This window comes from Triticum aestivum, chromosome 2B (assembly GCF_018294505.1).
Source record: "Triticum aestivum cultivar Chinese Spring chromosome 2B, IWGSC CS RefSeq v2.1, whole genome shotgun sequence".
NCBI classification, from domain to species: domain Eukaryota; kingdom Viridiplantae; phylum Streptophyta; class Magnoliopsida; order Poales; family Poaceae; genus Triticum; species Triticum aestivum.
Genome location: NC_057798.1, coordinates 102,250,001 through 102,269,856, shown reverse-complemented (window position 1 = coordinate 102,269,856; position 19,856 = coordinate 102,250,001). Strand labels below are relative to the sequence as shown.

At 43.8% G+C, this 19,856-nt stretch overlaps 1 protein-coding gene across 1 annotated transcript; it reads right to left on the bottom strand.

Annotated features, from left to right (window-relative positions):
• Positions 1-232: 232 nt before the first annotated feature.
• Positions 233-4,908, bottom strand: LOC123039038 (uncharacterized). Its single transcript, XM_044462355.1, has 5 exons — positions 4,764-4,908; positions 1,562-1,887; positions 1,336-1,467; positions 974-1,147; positions 233-713 (listed from the first exon to the last, which is right to left on the bottom strand). Exons 1-5 carry the CDS (start codon positions 4,906-4,908, stop codon positions 624-626), a joined length of 867 nt encoding a protein of 288 aa, XP_044318290.1. The 3' UTR covers positions 233-623.
• Between the last annotated feature and the right edge of the window lie 14,948 nt (positions 4,909-19,856).

Sequence of the window (19,856 nt, the reverse complement as noted above, 5' to 3'; positions counted from 1 at the left end):
GCTCTGTTGTCACGCGTGTGGATAAGGCAAAACCGCCCATGAAAAAAAAGAACTATATCGTATGAGCAACATGCCACATGAGTAACTCATACTACTGATATTTCCTTTGTTTTCTCATATGAGCAACATGTCAATATGTGAGTGGCGGCGTGGGGTCTGCGTGTTGGGGGGGGGGGGGGGGGCAACTTTTCACGAAGACGCATAGGAGCAGGATAGTACGCCCTCTGTCCACTATTGTAAGACGCTTTTGCAGTTCAATTTAAACTACCAAAACGGAGATAGCATCATATTACAGAGTAGTATGAACAGCTGAAAATGCAGAGGATATGTTGGTCTAAAACCTAAAGGGGTGCAGCAGGGAGGATGGTCCTGCCATCTCACATGCAAATTCTACACAAACGGTGTAACAGACAATAACTTTCGACCTCCAGACTACCTACAAATTCCATAGAATTACCATCATCATCATCACTCATCAACAGATAGTACAAGTTGAATTGCTAGAGATTGAGCTGGATGTATATATCATCGGAGCTCATCCGGTAGATCGAGAGAAGAGCCATGAAACTATGCAAAGGGCGGGTCGATCGAGAAGAAAATGCGGGGGGCACGTAAGCAGCTAGCTACTGATCCCCTTGCTCCGCGCCGCAGTTGGTGATGGCCTGCTGCACCGCCCGCCTGATGACATCCTCATCCACACTCCCCGCCTGGTTCTGCAACATCATATTAATACAAAAATAACCGAGCATCAGCACAGATATTCACAATCGGTCCATCAGTCGGTCGTGCGGTGTTGCTAGTCGCGACACCATCAACTCAAATTATTGATGAGATAATTGTAGGTTTATGGTTCAGACTATATATGGGCAGCAGAGGTCGATAGAACAGGTTGGTCTGCTTTACAGTTCTGTTCGATCGGGGATCAGTTAATGATTGAGGAGACATTGTCGCGTAGGGGTATGTATGTACGTACCTCTCCTCCCCCCACGGCCTCTAGGCGGAACGTATCGGCGCAAGACGCCGTGGCCTGGAGCACGGTGAGGCCCAGCTCCTCGAATGCCTCTAGCACGGCGACGAGCAACCCGGGGCAGCTCTTGTCGGAAGACACGTTCACGAGGAACCCATGCCCTAGGGCTTCCACGCTCACCTGCACAAGTGCAGTGCAGACGCACGCAATAATTGATTAAATCATTAATCTTACATCATACCCCACTGTATTACTATGTGCCACAGTGCTCTCCCGTTCATAGTACATAACCTAAGCTTCAGAACTGGATAATTCAGGTCCTGTATACAGTATACATACACAGTGCGGTGATAGGTGTGTGCGCGTACCGTGGGGAAAGAGTTCTGCTTGTGCGAGTGCGTGCCTTCCTCGCGTGCGATCTCCTGATTGAGCCTCGCGATCTTCTGCTTCAGCCCCTTGATGTACTCCGACGCGTCCATGACTATGGATGGATTGCTCAGCTGCACCGCGATTTTAGATTTAAAAACAGACATCAAGCTAATTAATGGCAGCATAAGATCACCACCAAGGGCAGCGAAAAGAGGCGTTGGTTACCGCGTGGGAGTGAGTGATGGACCGCAGAATCTGCATCTTCTCCTGTAGAGCAGCTGCCTTCTTGCGCTCCCTCGACATTATGCTCCTCTCTCTCTCTCTCTGATTGTCTCTGCAGTTAATCCTCCACGTACTAATTCTATATATGAAGGCTCGCTTGAAATGGAGAGAGAGAGAGAGAGAGAGAGAAAGAGAGAAAGAGAGAGAGAGAGAGAGAGAGAGAGAGAGAGAGAGAGAGAGAGAGAGATGTTTCAAGAGGATGAGGATGAAGAAGCTCCGGGCGCACACGTCTTTATATAGTGATCGCCGGAGGTGGCCGCTCACGTGACCTTATTGCGGTTCAGGGAATTGAATGGAAGATGGGATGACGAGGAGAGATTCGATTCTAGGTAGTAGGTTCAAAACTCGGTTTGGCTCTTCCTCCGGCTCTTCTTTCCTTTCCATGCATATATGCCGCCGAGAAATGTAAAGTGTACCGTCAGTTGCTGCCCACCCAGTGCCCACTGTGTGTGTTTCTTGCATGCGGATGCATGTATACAACAGTTTTTGAGATGCACCGGTTTAGAAAACAATATCATTTCTGAAAATTCCAGGGTGGTCGACCATGGGACACCCTTTCCACCCTCAGCTACGCCCCTGTAAATCATTGGCGTCGCTGCAGCAATATGATAGTCGCGCAACAAGGCATGTTTTGGAGGAAAGTTAATTCATTCCCTAGCTAAACTAATTTGTAGTGCATGTGCCTTCATCGAATGCTGTTTAAGGGCATCTCTAGCCGATCCTCTATACTAAAAGTACCAAAACAGCTTTCTATCCTACTTTAATATGGTACTTTATTTAGTATGGAGGATCCTCTATACTAAAGTACCAAAGCAGCTAGCAGATCCCCTATCTTATACATTTTGGTTTCACAAACTTTGAACTATTTGAACAAATTGATCATATTTCAACACAAACATGGATAATTTAAAGGCATCATATCACAAACATAGAGATCATATAGTCACATGTACTCTCTTCCTCTTTGCTTGACTCTCATCGATCTCCTCAACCTCCTCCTCCTGATCCATCATCTCGACTTATCTCGTTTGATTATAGGGCATAGTCATTCAAATGTCATCAAGCCCAAGTGTGTGGCTTGAATTCAATTCATTCATGGATACTTCTGCAGCATTTTTCGTTTCCTCTCCACAAAAGTAATGTCAAATCTAGGGTTTGATCCCTCGGGATGGGTGGCGGTGAAACCGCACCCACCACTTACCCACTCAAACGCATGTAAGAGGTAATTAAGGTGCAAATAATATATGTTCTACCTTGCTACAAAATCAATGATGGAGATTTTGTCCTCTTAAAATAACAGTTTTTTTCTTCTTATATGACCCTCTTAGCCGGGTTCCAATATCTATCAGTAACTAAGAGAAATGACCCGTAGACTCGGATACATTGGACCATATTAAAGGTCAGCTTGTGATCTGCACTCTGCACATATAGGATGGACCAACGTGCTATATTGACTGAATTGTATGGGCGGTATTCACTGAATTCAACAAATATTGATCAAGATCAAGAAATTTCGGACGGAAAAGGAAACCTTGGTAGAGACTGGTTTGAACCACTCTCTCTTCTTTCGGCAGTCGGGCCGGCAGAGCGATATGCATTAATCTAGTCAAAACATTTTTCGCAAGTGCCAACCCTCTTTTGGGAAAGGAAATAAAGTAAAACCGAAAGTGGACAAGTTGGGAAGTTGGAATTAATATGCCCGTGTACTGTACGTACGTTGTAGGCTTGCTGGCTGGCATCGGCTCGTCGATGGTGGCGGCATGCATGGCACGGGCCGCGCGGCCCTTTCCCCCGCGTCGACGCACGGGTCGCCTGGCTCATTCGCCGGCGGGCGCCACCACTAACATGGCATGTACGTACGTCGCATACATACACACACAGCCATCCACGCGTAGAGTCTGGTCGACGGCTCCGGCTCCAACTCATCATTCTCTGTATGCACTGGAGACACACATGCGCGCGTCCTATTTACGTCGGGATGGCGCGCGCACGTTCGGTGGCGTGTGGGTTTGAGCTCCCCTGCGGCCGCGCGCGCGGCATGGCGTGAGGTGGCCGTACGTCAAAGGGATGGCGATCGTCGTTGCGGTGCGGGGGCAACGCAACGATCGACGGATGGATCAGCCAACGACGTATGGTGGTGGGGGATCAGCGCGTGCCGATCGAGGACGGGGGAGCTCTCGATCGGCCGGAATTCCATCCGTATATCCGGGGGAAGATCGGCGGGGCTTGCATGCGCTGCCGAACGCCGATCGGGATGCCTCCTTGTACTCCAGTTTATTTAATCCGAGAGGGACGTACGTACGCGTCTTCTTGGTACTGACTGATTGGGTCGTGGTCTTGGACTGTTGGTGGAGGACCGGGATTTATTCACGTACGTACGTACGAGCACGGTCTCTGTAGGAAAGGAAATTCATCAATGACCAGTTGACAACGGTCATGCATTGCATAGATTGGGTGTTTGTTGAGCCCAGAAACCTACCTACTTATTTAGAGGGCGAACCATTGAGGTATGATCATCACACCCAAATTACCACTACACGCCAATTCGTATCTGATCAACCATTCCCAGCCAGCCTTTCTTTTCGACTACGTAGATGTGGAAATCACGGGCTCCTCCAAAGGTGGCACCGTGTCCGGTAATAACCATCTTGCCTCTATATGCTCTGTGGATGGATGAGCTTGTGTCCGGACGTGGTCAGCTCGATGGATGGATCGATAAGCGTGCGCTGCGCCCCCGTCCAATCTCCAATGGGAGGCGTCCATCGATCGATCGGCCTCAGCTAGGCGTACTTGGACCTCGGTCACATGACCGTGTCGACGCATGCCTACGCCATGGGGCGGAGCGGCAGAGCAGAGCTCGCCGTACGCCCGCGCGCACCCGTCCATGCACGCGCGTACTCTCGTGACCGCCAGGGCGCTCCCCCATTGGCCGCCCGCCCGGAACCATGCATGCACGCATGCATGGGCATGCGGCCTCTGCCTCGGCGTACTCCCAACGCCCTAGCTCCGCGGATCACATGCATGCGATGAGCGCTGGCCTCACTGACACGCGCGAGGACGGCGGATTCCTTTGCACGCGGATCCTATGAAGGCACGCTACGCACCGTGCTCGCCGGAAATCCGGGTGGAGGAGAATGTGACTCACTCTGGACGCTGCGCTCCATGAGCGGCCAGAAACCAGCACGGGAAACTACATTCCATGCCCGTGGCATCCCATCACCCCTGCGCCTTTTTGGAGGCATGTTTCCGTTCGCTCTGTCTCCGGTGGCAGCGACATTCCGCGCCCTCATGGCCGCATTCCCCTATTTCATTGGGGAGCTCAGCCCCAGCTAGAGGCCGGCCCACGTGAGAGTGAGACCGACTGTATACGCCACGGCCGGCCTGGACGGACGTTTTGGCCGCATGGAATTTTGACAAACGTCTCGTGAGCTCGGCCTGTCCTGAGCTTGTTCTATGTGCCTGTGCGAGCAAGCAAAGTACTCGCATGCATAAATGCATATGGGCAGTATCCATGTAAAATCTGACATTTTGTCTTGCCTGCATGAAATGTGCAGTCCTTCGTCTCTTCTTCGCTCTATTTTGTTTTTTTAACAGGTCCCCTTAAATCCGCTGCTACTAAATATGTACCTGCAATGCATATTGATATTACATAGGATATTAATTGCATGTCAGTATTATGCAGGGTATTATTTGTGATTAATTATATGGTTAATGTTGTTATTGATATTTGGTATGATAATAATTATATGCTAACATTTGAGTGCTCACCATTTTGGAGCAATCTACGTTGTTGGATCCACATGGTTTGATGGACAAAATTCGGATTTGCCCATTTGGGTCTTTCTATATGATAGAAGTGCATATTTCAATCCCCAACTCTTGCCATAGTCTAATTTACAACCTCAACCCCCCTTTGACGGAGGGAGTATATTACAACCCCGAATTCTTAAAAACGTCGAGGATTCAATCCTCCCCTCCCAGTTGACCAGTATTGACCCATTGACCACCTAGTCAGCAAGCCATCTCTGCAAAAAAAGCAAAATTTCTCGCAAATCATTTAAGAAAATTGTACGATTAAATCCGGAAAAAATAATAAGAAAAAAGTAAAATAAAAAATCCATAATGTAAAAAATCTGTAAAATAGGAAAAAAGTCAAAATTCTTGAAAATTGAAAAAACAAGTTTGGGGTTGTTGTTTGAAAATTCTGGAAAAGAAGTTCAAAATTCCAAAAAAAAAAATATCGGGATGCTTTCTGAAAATTCTGAAAACAAAAATCAAATTTCTGAAAAATAGTTTCAAATTTATGAAAATATCTAAAATAAAAAATTAAATCTTTTCCAAATGCTTAGTGTTGTTTTACCGATTTTATAGATTTTTTTCAAAAAAAATCTGTAAACTTTATTTTTTTGACAATGGAGGGAATATTCTGACAAAAAATTGACCTTTTGAAATTTTACATTTTGCTGATTTTTCATTTTTTCAGAAAATATTTTCCCTATATTTTTTTTGTTTTGACAGTTTTTTTTTTGGAAATTTTGGATCTTTTGCTGACTGGATGGTCAATTGGGAGGCTAGGGTTGAATCCTGGCTGGTTTTAGGAGTTCGAGGTTATAATTTACACGATATTGGAGTTTGGGGTTGTAAATTAGACTAGGGCAAGAATTGGGGGTTGAAATATGCACTTCTCTACCCGCAAAAAAAGAAGAAATATGCACTTCTCTCTTTTTATATTGGTATATATTGATAGATAAAGACATGGATATATATTTGAATGAACAAAACGAATACTAAAACGAAAACATCTGTTGTTGGTACCTAGGCTATAAACTTGGTCTCTGGATTTTAGTACCACATAGTCTTGGTCCCTCGAATGTCTAACCGTTCTGAACTAATTCTTCACCCAACTGCCCTATTGCAAGTCGTTTTGGTCATCACATGGTGGTAATTTCGCACATGTGGCAGCCTACGAACACAAAAAAAAGATGGGGAAACATAAAAAGGGAATCACTCAGGTAGTTTGATTTAAAAAAATCGAGCAAGAAACAAATTAATCACATAATGGGGAAGATTCAAGTTACTAACGAAAACAAAATCTATCTTTAAACGATTCTTTTGAATGGAGATTTGCAAGAAAAAAATAACTTCACGGAAATTTTGAAAACACCATGCACTAATAAATACTCCCTCTCATCCATATTAAATTATAATAACTAATGTAAAAAGGTAAAAACTATTTGGGATTTATCAGTTGCATGGCATATTTCCATTGTTATACATTTAAAATATAATAAAAATATCTTTGATGTTGTGTGCTTTTTTTCATTTTCTTAGTTTTCACCTAGTTGTGCTGATAGGGCTACCTGTTGTGCATAACCGTCGCCACATCATATCAAAATAGCTTCCAATTAGGACCAAATCTAGGGGGCTTTCATACTTAAAGGATCAAAGTGTCAGATATTACAATTATGGGTCATACTTGAACTTTGGCAGTTCTCGAGGACCAAATATGTTACTTTACTTTCCAAAAGAAAACAAGAAGACATAAGATTGAAAGTGTTGTACTAACACTCGCAATAGGTCAAACCTAGGTTGGTTAGGCCATGGACTATGGCTTGTGAGTACAAATTCGACTGAGTATAAATTCAAAAATTGGTCAGTGCTCCGCATTTCTTCAACTATTTGCATGACATTAATTAGATGGGTCAATAAATAATGGCACACCACTCTCCTTACCATTACCAAAAAAGACTTTCGCCTCGCTTTATATACAAAGCAAACTACCAGAGCCACAAAGTTCGAACAACGGGTCCACACTATACACGCGGACAAGTAGCACATAGACAAAGTACAACAAGGTTCTGCTGAGAGCATAGCTCAACAAGCTCTAAAAATAGAAATAAAAGCAGGCACAGGCCAAGGGGGCAGCCACAAGCCATTACCATTTCATACTTGTATGTGATCCAAGCTAGATATTATGATAAGCACATGGATCCATGTGTTCATCATGCATAATAGAGTATTAGACGGCTAGTTGAGCAAAAATAGTAGGCCTCTCCCACTACAATACCATAAGCAAGTAGGAGTATCATGCAGTGACATGTAGCAATAAGATGGTGTGACACCAGCTTGCAAAACGATCCTATATTATGGGATGGAGGTGGTATTTAACTTGTGTTCTACCAAGCGCACCCGGACAGCCGGTCATAGGATTATGTAAGAGTACGTATAGCTATTTGGACACACCCCTAAAAAACAATATTTGCACACACGCAGCCGCGCGGCGTGCCATCAAAATTCAGAAACTTCACGTGACACGGCCGCGCGTTCTCAGCTGCCAAAATACGTGTACGTTGCACTCACATGCGATTTGGTTCAACTCGCGACGAGCATGCATCTGCACGCGCGTGATTCGATGTGTCATGTGTGTACGTGTATCCAGAGCCAGCCAGCTCGCCCGTTTGTACGTATGCATGCGCTGCTTCCTTACGTACGTACGTAGGTGGAGCACAGGGGATACGTTGGGCAGTGTGTATACGATATGAGCAAGCTGACTGCTATACTAGCTCACGGATGGATGGATGGATCGTGACTGATCGACGAGCCAAATGCACGCGATAATTGGGCACGTAGCAGGCGAGAGCGCGAGGCGGGGAGAACTGGGAGCACTCACGAGCGAGGGCAAGCCGCTGGCCTTTGGCTTGGAGCCTGTGCTTCCGTTCATGCGTCGTCGACCATGGAGCTAGCTGCCTCTGCATGCTATGCTGCCCGGCGCCCTGTCGTTGGAATTTTATGCAGACAGCGCCTGTCATCGGGAGCACATCAGCACTTACCATCTACGTACGTGCCTGGCCGCCTGCAGCGCTCTGCAGCGGTCTATGTACGGCGTAACGCGGCTGTGCGTGGAGTGGAGGATTGAGCAGGACATGCATGGATGCAAGCAACTTGAGGTTACGGTGGTGGCAGGTTTTTGCACCGTGGTTTCCCGCTATCTGCCCCAATTCGCTTACTCCTTTCCCTCTACTTGTATTTTCTTTCTGGTTATTATTCGGTGAACTTTGTATTTCCGTTACGAAAATAATGAAAATGGGCATACCCGGTCGGAAAAAGCATCAGCGTGCGGCTTATGTTGAGCATCAGTGCGTACGCTGATGATTTACTTGCATATAAGGGCATCTCCTATGGTGATCCGTAAACGTATGCAACTAGTCGGACCGCGCGGTTTAGATGTGTTGAGCCATCTAACGCGGGTCTGTATTGGTCTACAGGGTGGTCTGGACATACTTTCTCCCCTAAACCGAAGACAAACATGGGGGCTTTGCGGGCGTCTAGACAGTGCCCCAGCCCGCTTCTGACCACACTGACCCACCAAAACCCTCTCCTCCCTCGTCCGCGTGCATTCCCTCACGACACCAGCTACCCACATTCATGCCGCTGTAGAGCACGCCGCTCCACTTGAAGACAGTTCAGGGTGGACGCGATCTCTCGGTGTCTCCGCCATTGAAGTGGTGACGCGGCCTAGGGTACCGCCCGCTCCACACCTGGCTGAACACACCTCCTCGCCGCATTCAAACGCCTCCATTAAACCTGCGTGGAAGCCGAGAAACCTACTCCGGCCACACGTCTGTTGACGAGCGGGCGGCATTAAACACAACGCCGGGCAAGCTCCTCCCGTCCGCCCGCTATTTAAAGGAGGCCTGACGCAGGAAAAGAATCGCACCACTCCGCCGCTACCCATCTCCTCCTTCCACCATTTTCTCCACCCTTGCGATGCATTCGAGAACCAAGAAGAGCAGTTCTCCGACATAAAAGTCGGTTGGGTGGCCCGCCAAACCCGTCGGATACGAGTGAGACATCTCGCTACTCCACCTCCAAGCCCGACGGAGCAAGTTGCCGCTCCAGGATGACACATGGTTCAACAACTTGCCGCTCCAAGCCAGCACACGGAGGACGATGAGTCAGTGGACAGCGCATCCGCGTCCGCCGCCAACATCGAGGGAAGTAGAACACGGGAAGGCCGCCACCGCTTGGGTACCAGGAAGGCCACCACCGGGGCGTTGCCAGCTTGTAAAACTGGTGAACTGTCTTGTTCTTTATCTCAGACCATTGTCGGCCCCCGTCTGGACACCACGGGAGCGAAGGAGCCCTACCTTTCCCTCATGCTGAAGCACCATCTTTGCCACTCCGATGAGCGGCACAGCCGGACATAGGTAATATGGGGGGAAAGAATATACTTAACAGAAATTTGCACCTAGCCTATGGGTAGAGTGAATGATGTGCCTTTAAGGGCATGTACAATGGTGTTATCTTAAGAGTGCCACATAGGATAGATGTTGATGTGGAGGAGAGAGAAATCATAAAAGAAAGACTTGTCTTTTCTTATTTAAGAGATGATTTCTTAGCTCAATATGTCTCACCATATTTTTAGGAATAGCTAGTTATTAAGGATAAGGCTAAGAAATAACCCATTGTAGACATGCTTTTATTGTTATATCTAAATTACATGCAAGACTTAAGATAAGACTATCTTATCAACCATTGTACATAATTATGTGCCTGTAGATTTCATTATTCTTGATATTGGATGTAATCCTGCCTGTCCAATTATACTTGGAAGACCTTTTCTAAGAACTATAGGTGCAACTATTCACATGAAGGAGGGTGACATAAGCTTCCAATTTCCCCTAAAGAAAGGCATGGAACATTTTCCTAGAAAAAACCTCCTTATGAATATATATCATGAAAACAACCTATGATTTGTTCTTAAAAGATGATAAAACTTGATAGATTGCATTATGCCTAGCTAAGGGCATTAAACAATAGCGCTTGTTGGCAGGAAACCCAATAGTTATCCTTTATTTTGTTTTGTTTTTAGTGTGTAAACATGATTATTGTTGTACTAGTAATTGTGTATGTATCTTTATTTCAAGAAAATGCGAAGTTAAACCTTTGGGATGTTGCAAATTACTTGTTTATTATGTTCTGTGCAGAAACAGAAACTTATGCGTCCAGGGTTTGAATTTTTCATTCTGTACTGGACGTGATCAATTGCTAAAAAAATCACACATTACTGAATTACAAATTGTCTGCAGTGTTCTAATTTTTCATTCTATGCTGGACGTGATCAATTGCTAATATTTACTGTTGTTCTGTTTTTGACATATTATGTTTTTGTTTTGTTTGTTTGCTTGTATTAAAGTTTCTATGGCTTATATTGGGAGATATAAATTGTGGAAATGATAGAATAGAGTAGACTGGAGATGATTGTGAATCTAGTCTTGACAGTACCTAAGTGAATGATTTATTTTTATTATAATAACATATCTCACGAGGTTCCGTTAAGTTTTGTGTGAATGAAGTTTTCATGTTTTGGGAGAGATGGAGCTATAAGAAGAATAAAGAGCGGCAAGAGCATAAGCTTGGGGATGCCCAAGGCACCCCAAGATAACATCTAAGGAAGACTAGAGCGTCTAAGCTTGGGGATGACATGGATGATGATACGTCTCCAACGTATCTATAATTTTTTATTGTTCTATGATGTTATATTATCATTCTTGGATGTTTTACAATCATTTTATAGCAACTTTATATCATTTTTGGGACTAATCTATTGACACAGTGCCCAGTGCCAGTTGCTGTTTTTTGCCTGTTTTTTTACTTCGCAAAAAATCAATACCAAACAAAGTCCAAACGCAGCGAAACTTTTTGGAGATTTTTTTGGACCAGAAGACACAAGTTGGGCCAAGGAAGTACGAGAGGGGGGCTTCAAGGGGAGCACAACCCACCTAGGCATGCCTAGGGGCCCAGGCACGCCCTGGTGGGTTGTGCCCACCTCGGCCGCCTCCCGCACCGCCTCTTTGCTCTATAAATACCCCAAAAATCCAAAACCCTAGGGGAGTCGACCAAACACAATTCCAGCCGCCGCAAGTTCCAGAAATCATAGATCCAATGTAGACACCATCACGGAGGGGTTCATCATCCTCATTGGTGCCTCTCCAATGATGCGGGAGTAGTTCATTGTAGACCTACGGGTTCCTCTCTCTCTCTCTCTCTCTTGATTCTCAATACAATGGTCTCCTAAAGATCTATTTGATGTAACTCTTTTTGCGGTGTGTTTGTTGGGATCCGATGAACTTTGACTTTATGATCAGATCTATTTTATCCATGAAAGTTATTTGAGTTTTTAGTCTCTTATATGCATGATTGCTTATAGCCTCATATTCTTCTTTGAATATTTGGTTTAGTAGGCCAACTAGATTGATTTTTCTTGCCATGGGAAGAAGTGCTTTGTTAAGTTTGGTCTTACGGCGCTCAATCCCAATGACAGAAGGGGACATGACACGTATGTATTGTTGCTATTAAGGATAGCAAGATGGGGTCTAGTCCTACATGAATAGATCTTGTCTACATCATGTCATCGTTCTTATTGCATTACTCCGTTTCTCCATGATCTTAATACACTAGATGCTTGCTGGATAGCTGTCGATGTGTGGAGTAATAGTAGTAGATGCAGGCAGGAGTCGGTCTACTAATCTTGGACGTGATGCCTATATAATGATCATTGCCTGGATATCATCATAATTATTTGAAGTTCTATCAATTGCCCAACAGTAATTTGTTTACCCGCCGTATGCTATTTTTCTCGAGAGGAGCCACTAGTGAAATGTACGGGCCCCGGGTCTCTTATTTATCATATTTGTCTTCAAGATCTATTTTTATTTGCTTTTATTTTCAGATCTATTAATCAAAAAATCCAAATATACCTTGTTGTGATTTAATGCTATTTATTTAATCTCGTGTTCCTGCGATATCTATTTATCCAATCTACTACAATTTTGTCTATCCTTTTACCCGTGAGGGATTGACAACCCCTCTTTTACGTCGGGTTGCAAGTATTTGTTCTTTGTGTGCAGGTACTATTTACATAGTGTTGCGTGGTTCTCCTACTGGTTCCATAACCTTGGTCTCATCACTGAGGAAAATACCTACTGTAGATGTGCTGCATCATCCCTTCCTCTTTGGGGAAATATCGACGTAGTTCAAGCCACATCAAAAGGAATTTCTGGCGCCGTTGCCGGGGGGACATCATCAACATCTATCAGGTTCCTAATCACAAATCTCATCACCTTACAATTTACATTGTTTGCCATTTGCCTCTCATTTTCATCTCTCCCACTTACCAAAAATCTGTATTATTATTTGCCTTCTTTTTCATTTGCCTTTTTCTCGTTCAATATTTTATTTGCTTGTGTTGCCATGTGACATCTTTACACTTGCATCTTCGCTTGCTAAAACTCTATTGATATGGATCCCCATCCACTTGCTAATATTTTTGAAAGATTCAATCATGATGAACCAATCGCTAGTGAGTTGAGTGCACTAGATTATCTTTATGAAGTTTTGCTTGAGATTCGTGAATCTGAAAATTGTGATGAAGAAATTTATGAAGTGATTCATGATAGCTCCTTGAATGAAAAGCATGATTGCAATGATTTTACTGTAAATTCTATTAATGCTAGTTGTGCTAATAATATGCAACCCCCAAGCTCGGGGATGCTAATTTCGCTATGGCCACTATTTATTGCAATGATCATGATTGAGGTGATTCTTCTTATGATCTTCAAAAATTATTTAAGCCTCATGATGAATATGATATTGATAATAATGCTTGCAATAATATTGAAAATGTGTTTGGAAGAGGATCAACTTTAAGTAAATATAATCCCACACATTTGGAGAGTGTTCAATCTTATGAAATTTTTGATAAAAGTGGGCTTGGAGAGGTCATGACTTTATTTGATTATAATCCCACTATTTTGGAAGAGTGTTAACTTTGCATGAATGTGGATCATGTAGAAAATATTTTATGTGGTAGTTCCATTGTGGAATTTGAATATCATCCCACATATAATTATTACGAGAGAGGGAAATATGGTCGTAGAAATTTTCATGTTACTAAATCACCTCTCGTTATGTTGAGATTGCTATTATTTCTTTCTTTTTCCTTGCATATGCTAGTTTTCACTTGCCTAGACAATTTGTTTATAAAATGCCTTTGCATAGGAAGTATATTAGACTTAAATCTGTTCTTCACTCGCTACTTGATGCTCTCTTCGTGTTTTAATTACTATCTTTCATGTGAGCATCATTGAAATCTTATGCCTAGCTAGGGGCATACAACGATAGCGCTTGTTAGGAGGCAACCCAATGAATAAAATTTATTTTTGTCTTTTCCTTTATGTTCTTGAGTGTTTGGACAAATATGCTACTATTATGATTGTTTTTTTATGTTTTAATTAGTGTTTGTGCCAAGCAAAGTCTTTGGGATCATGTTGCGTGATAGTTAATTTGATCTTGATGGAAAACAGAAACTTATGCGTCAAGTAAAACAATTTTCAAAAATCACAGAAGCGACGAAAGCTTCTGAATGTTTTACAAAAGATTGATATGCAAATTTCCTACATCTTACTAATTTTTCAGAATTTTTGAGTTACAGAAGTATACGAAGTTTTTAGATTGCTACAAACTGTTCTGTTTTTGACATATTTTGTTTTCTTTGCGTTGTGTGCTTATTTTGATGAATCTATGGACTCCATAAGGGGGTATGATCCATAGCAAAGTTGCAATATAGTAGATATAATGCCGAAATAAAATATGAATGGGTTTGCAACAATACTTAGAGTAGTGATTTTCTTACTTATACTAACAGATCTCGTGAAGGTTTTGTTGAGTTTTCTGTGATTTAAGTTTTCAAGTTTTGGGTGAGATCATGATGGATGAAGGAAAGTGATTTTCTTTGCTATACTAACGGATCTCACAAAAGTTTTGTTGAGTTTTGTGTGATTGAAGTTTTCAAGTTTTGGGTGAGATCACGATGGATGAAGGAATAAGGAGTAAGAAGAGCCTAAACTTGGGGATACCCCATGGCATCCCAAGCTATTATCTAAAAGAGAAGCAAGCAACTAATCTTGGGGATTCCCCCGAGTGGCATCCCCTCTTTCTTCTAACGAACATCGGTATTTTACTTGGAGCTATATTTTTATTCATCACATATCATGAGTTTTGCTTGGAGCGTCTTGTATGATATGAGTCTTTGCTTGTTTTGCTTTTTATTTTGTGTCATCTATCCTTGCTGGACACACCTATTTGAGAGCGCCAAAATTATGCTATTATTTGTTAGAATTGCTCTCTATGCTTCACTTAAATATTTTTGAGCTATGGAATTGCTCTAGTGCTTCACTTATATCTTTTTGAGCACGGTGTGCTTTAGTATTATTGAAGAAATGCTCTCATGCTTCACTTAGATTTATTTGAGAGTTAGTAAAGTTTTTAAGAAATTCTCTCATGCTTGATACGTCTCTGTCGTATCTATAATTTTTGATTGTTTCATGCCAATATTATTCAACTTTTACATACTTTTGGCAACTTTTTATATGATTTATTTGGACTAACTTACTTATCTAGTGCCCAGTTCCAGTTCCTGTTTGTTGCATGTTTTTGTATCACAGAAAATACATATCAAACAAACTCCAAACGTGATGAAACTCTATGGAGAATTGTTTTGGAATATTTGTGAATTTTAGGAGGTGGAATCAACGTAAACGGAGGCCCGAGGCCAAAACAACCCACCAGGGTGCGCCACCAGGCCCAGGCGCGCCCTGGTCTATCGTGCCCTCCTCGAACATCGGTTGGAGCTATACTTCGGGCGCAAGGAAGCTTATATCCATAAAATATTGTGTAAAAAGATCAGCATAATCGGAGTTATGGATCTCCAGGAATTTTAGAAACCGTGAAGGGCCAGATCTCAGGAGCGCGAAACAGAATAGAACATAGAGGGAGATCCAATCTCGGAGGGGCTCCCGCCCCTCCGGTGCCATGGAGACCATGGACCAGAGGGGGAACCCTCCTCCCATCTAGGGGGAGGCGAAGGAATAAGAAGAAGGAGGGGGGCTCTCTCCCCTCTCTCCCGGTGGCGCCGGAGTGCCGCCAGGGCTAGGATTGTGACGACGATCTACATCAACAATCTTGCTACCATCATCATCAACTCTCTCCCCATCTATGCAGTGGTGTAACACCTCTTCTCCCCGCTATAATCTCTACTTAAACATGGTGCTCAACTCCATATATCATTTCCCAATGATATTTGGCTATCCTATGATGTTTGAGTAGATCCATTTTGTCCTATGGGTTAATCGTGATCTTGGTTGGTATGATTGTATATTTTATTTTTGGTGTTGTCCTACGGTGCCCTCTGTCCCGTGCAAATGCAAGGCCCCCCCACTGTAGGTTGTTGCAATATGTTCATGGTTTGCTTATTGTCAGTGTTGCGGGGGATGACAGCAGCCTAAACGCGGATAAGTGGGTCATGGCGTATGGGAGTAAAGAGGACTCGATACTTATTGCTATGGTTGGGTTTCACGACCTTAATGATATTTAGTACTTGTGGATGCTTGCTAGAGTTCCAATCTTAGGTGCATATGATCCAAGTAGAGAAAGTATGTTAGCTCATGCCTCTCCCTCATATAAAATTGCAAGGATGATTACCGGTACTTGTTATCGATTGCCTAGGGAAAAATGACTTTCTTATTGACAAAAGCATCCACTTTTACTACCTTGCAATTTATTCATAGTTTTATTCTCGCAAAGTACTCATAGTTTTGTTCTTGCAAAATAGGTTCATACTTGTTTTAGGTAAAGCAAACGTCAAGTATGCGTAGAGTTGTATCGGTGGTCGATAGAACTTGAGGGAATATTTGTTCTGCCTTTAGCTCCTCATTGGGTTCTACACTCTTATTTATCGAAGAAGGCTACAAATGACCCCCTATACTTGTGGGTTATCAAGACCTTTTTCTGGCGCCGTTGCCGGGAGCAATAGCGTGGGGTGAATATTCTTGTGTGTGCTTGTTTGCTTTATCACAAAGTAGCTTTTATTTTCAATTCTAAGTTGTTATCTATCTTTAGTTATGGATATGGAACATGAAACACCAAAACAATAATAGTATTTGATACTCATGGAGATGGGGAACCTCCTAAAACCCTTGATGATCGTTATGTAAAAGATATCATGCACTACTTTGATAATCCTGAGAAAACCCCATTCAACTTGATAATGGGTGCTAACTCTTGAGCACTGCGTTGGTTTTCCCTTGAAGAGGAAAGGGTGATGCAGCAAAGTAGCGTAAGTATTTCCCTCAGTTTTTGAGAACCAAGGTATCAATCCAGTAGGAGGCTCCTCACAAGTCCCTCATACCTACACAAACAAACAAGAACCTCGCAACCAACGCGATAAAGGGGTTGTCAATCCCTTCTCGGCCACTTGCGAAAGTGAGATCTGATAGAGATAATAAGATAAGATAAATATTTTTGGTATTTTTTATGATATAGATTTGAAAGTAAAGATTGCAAAATAAAGTAGATTGGAAACTTATATGATGGAAGATGGACCCGGGGGCCATAGGTTTCACTAGTGGCTTCTCTCAAGATAGCATAAGTATTACGGTGGGTGAACAAATTGCTGTTGAGCAATTGATAGAAAAGTGCATAGTTATGAGATTATCTAGGCATGATCATGTATATAGGCATCACGTCCGCGACAAGTAGATCGACTCCTGCCTACATCTACTACTATTACTCCACACATCGACTGCTAACCAGCATGCATCTAGAGTATTAAGTTTATAAAGAACGGAGTAACACATTAAGCAAGATGACATGATGTAGAGGGATAAACTCAAGCAATATGATATAAACCTCATCTTTTTATCCTCGGTGGAAACAATACAATATGTGACTTGCTGCCCCTGCTGTCACTGGGAAAGGACACCGCAAGATTGAACCCAAAGCTAAGCACTTCTCCCATTGCAAGAAAGATCAATCTAGTAGGCCAAACCAAGATGATAATTCGAAGAGACTTGCAAAGATAACCAATCACACATAAAAATTTTTAGAGGAGATTCAAATATTCCTCATAGATAAACTTGATCATAAACCCACAATTCATCGGATCTCGACAAACACACCACAAAAAGAGTTACATCGAATAGATCTCCAAGAAGATCGAGGAGAACATTGTATTGAGATTCAAACAGAGAGAAGAAGCCATCTAGCTAATAACTATGGGCCCGAAGGTCTGTCGTAAACTACTCACAACTCATCGGAGAGGCCTTGGCGATGATATAGAAGCCCTCCGTGATCAATTCCCCCTTCGACGGAGCGTCGGAAAAGGCTCCAAGATGGGATCTCACGGGTATAGAAGGTTGCGACGGTGGAAATAGGGTTTCGTGGTGCTCCTAGATGTTTTTGAGGTACGTATATATATATATATATATATATATATATATATATATATATATATATATATATATATAGGAGGAAGAAGTAGGTCGGTGGAGCCACGAGGGGCCCACGAGGGTGGGGGCGCGCCCATTGTCGGTGTCAAAACCGGCGGATCTCGGGTAGGGGGTCCTTAACTGTGCATCTAAGGCTAATGGTAATAGGAGGCGGGGGACACAATGTTTACCCAGGTTCAGGCCCTCTCGACGGAGGTAATACCCTACTTCCTGCTTGATTGATCTTGATGAGGCTAAACAGGGTTCGTCTTCGGGGGATTTTCTTCCGGAGATGATGGAGAGTGAAACCCCACCTGCCTCTCTGCCCCATGGGGCAGGTGACCCTAAGGTGTCGTCACAGAGAAGTCCAGATCCGCTGAGGCCGGAAGCCGACACTTCGGCCGCCCCGAGCCCGGCGCGTTCGGCTCCCATGAAAGGCAATGAGAAAGGTTCGAAACAATCTGGTGCCTGGCCGAACACGCTGACGGGCCTCCTGGAGCAAGCTGCTCTCCCAGAGGATCACCGTACGCTAATGGGTACGGTGTTGGAGAAGATTTCATCCGCCACAAGCGGGTTAAATGAAGCTTTTGGAAGTTTGCTCAAAGGCTTCGAGGTACGCGATAAAATACGTAATTTTTGATTGTTCCGCATGCGCTAGGTGTGCTCCTTATAGATAGTAGCCCCTGAGACTCTGGTTGCCAGCCTTAGGCAGCAAACGGAGGATCACACTCTCAGGTAATGATCATACTACATTCATGCGCAAGTGGCTAAGAGTCCGGTGATAGACCAGAATTCTGAATTCTGCGAACTGAGGCGACAGATTGATGTGGTGGATACGGACATCACGCTTGTAAATAAGCGGCTTGACGAGTCACAAAGTATGCACTCGTTTTTTCCTCATTTGTTTTAGGATATATGAAGAGGATTGTAATATTAATATGATATGATGTGGCTGCAGGCAAAGCTGCTGCCATTGTGGCCCTGAGGGCGGAACTTGCCCTAGCCAAGGAACACGCCCGGTTTAGCAATGCGGCTGCCTGAAGATTTGAGAGCCGAACAGGCTGCACATCGCTGAAGGGACGAAAAGATAGCCGAGATGGCTGTGGAGCTGAGGGACGCCGCCGGCCGGTATGAGCTTCTCGAGAAGGAGAATCAGGCAAAGGCGGATGACCTGAAGAAGGCGCTGGATTCGGCTAAGGAGACGCGCTCTGAAATTAGAGACGCGCGGGAGGAACTTCGACAAGCCGGAGAAATCGTGTCTGGAAATCCCTATTTGTTGCGGATGAAGTTCTTAGATTCAAAGTAAGCTCCTTTGGATCAACTTTGGAGCGCTGCAGATGAGTATGCGGACTTGGCGAAAAGTACGGCTGATGCGACCAAGTTATTCAAGGATCATAAAGATAATGAAATAGAAAGGCTATTCCGGTCGCAATTTAGCACTCCAACGCGCTCATTGCCATTGAGTGAGAAGATGGCCGCTATATCCGAGCTCCATAGGTTGTCCGGTCTTGCAATGAGGTGTGTAATAGACCATCTATGGACGAAGGGACCGAGGCCGGACAGTTACTTTGGTTTAGTGCAGCAACTGTTTGGCGCCAGATCATGAATCGATGCCGGGAAGAGGTCGGCGTGCATAGAGGGTGCGCGGATGGCTCTTGCCCGTGTTAAGACATATTGGGCAGATATGGAGGCCACCGACATTGCAACCCAGGGTTCGGAAGGAAGCCAAGACCCAGCCGAGCACTATTTTGAGTAGGTCCTAGAAGGTTCCCGTAGAATAGAGGCTCAGTTCTTGAAGAATGTCGTGTTCGAGTGACAAATTGATTAATTGTAAACAAATATATGTGAAATATAGAGGTTGTGTTTATACTTTTGCGTGAAAGTGTTATAATGCTGCCTGTGCGGCCGTCTAT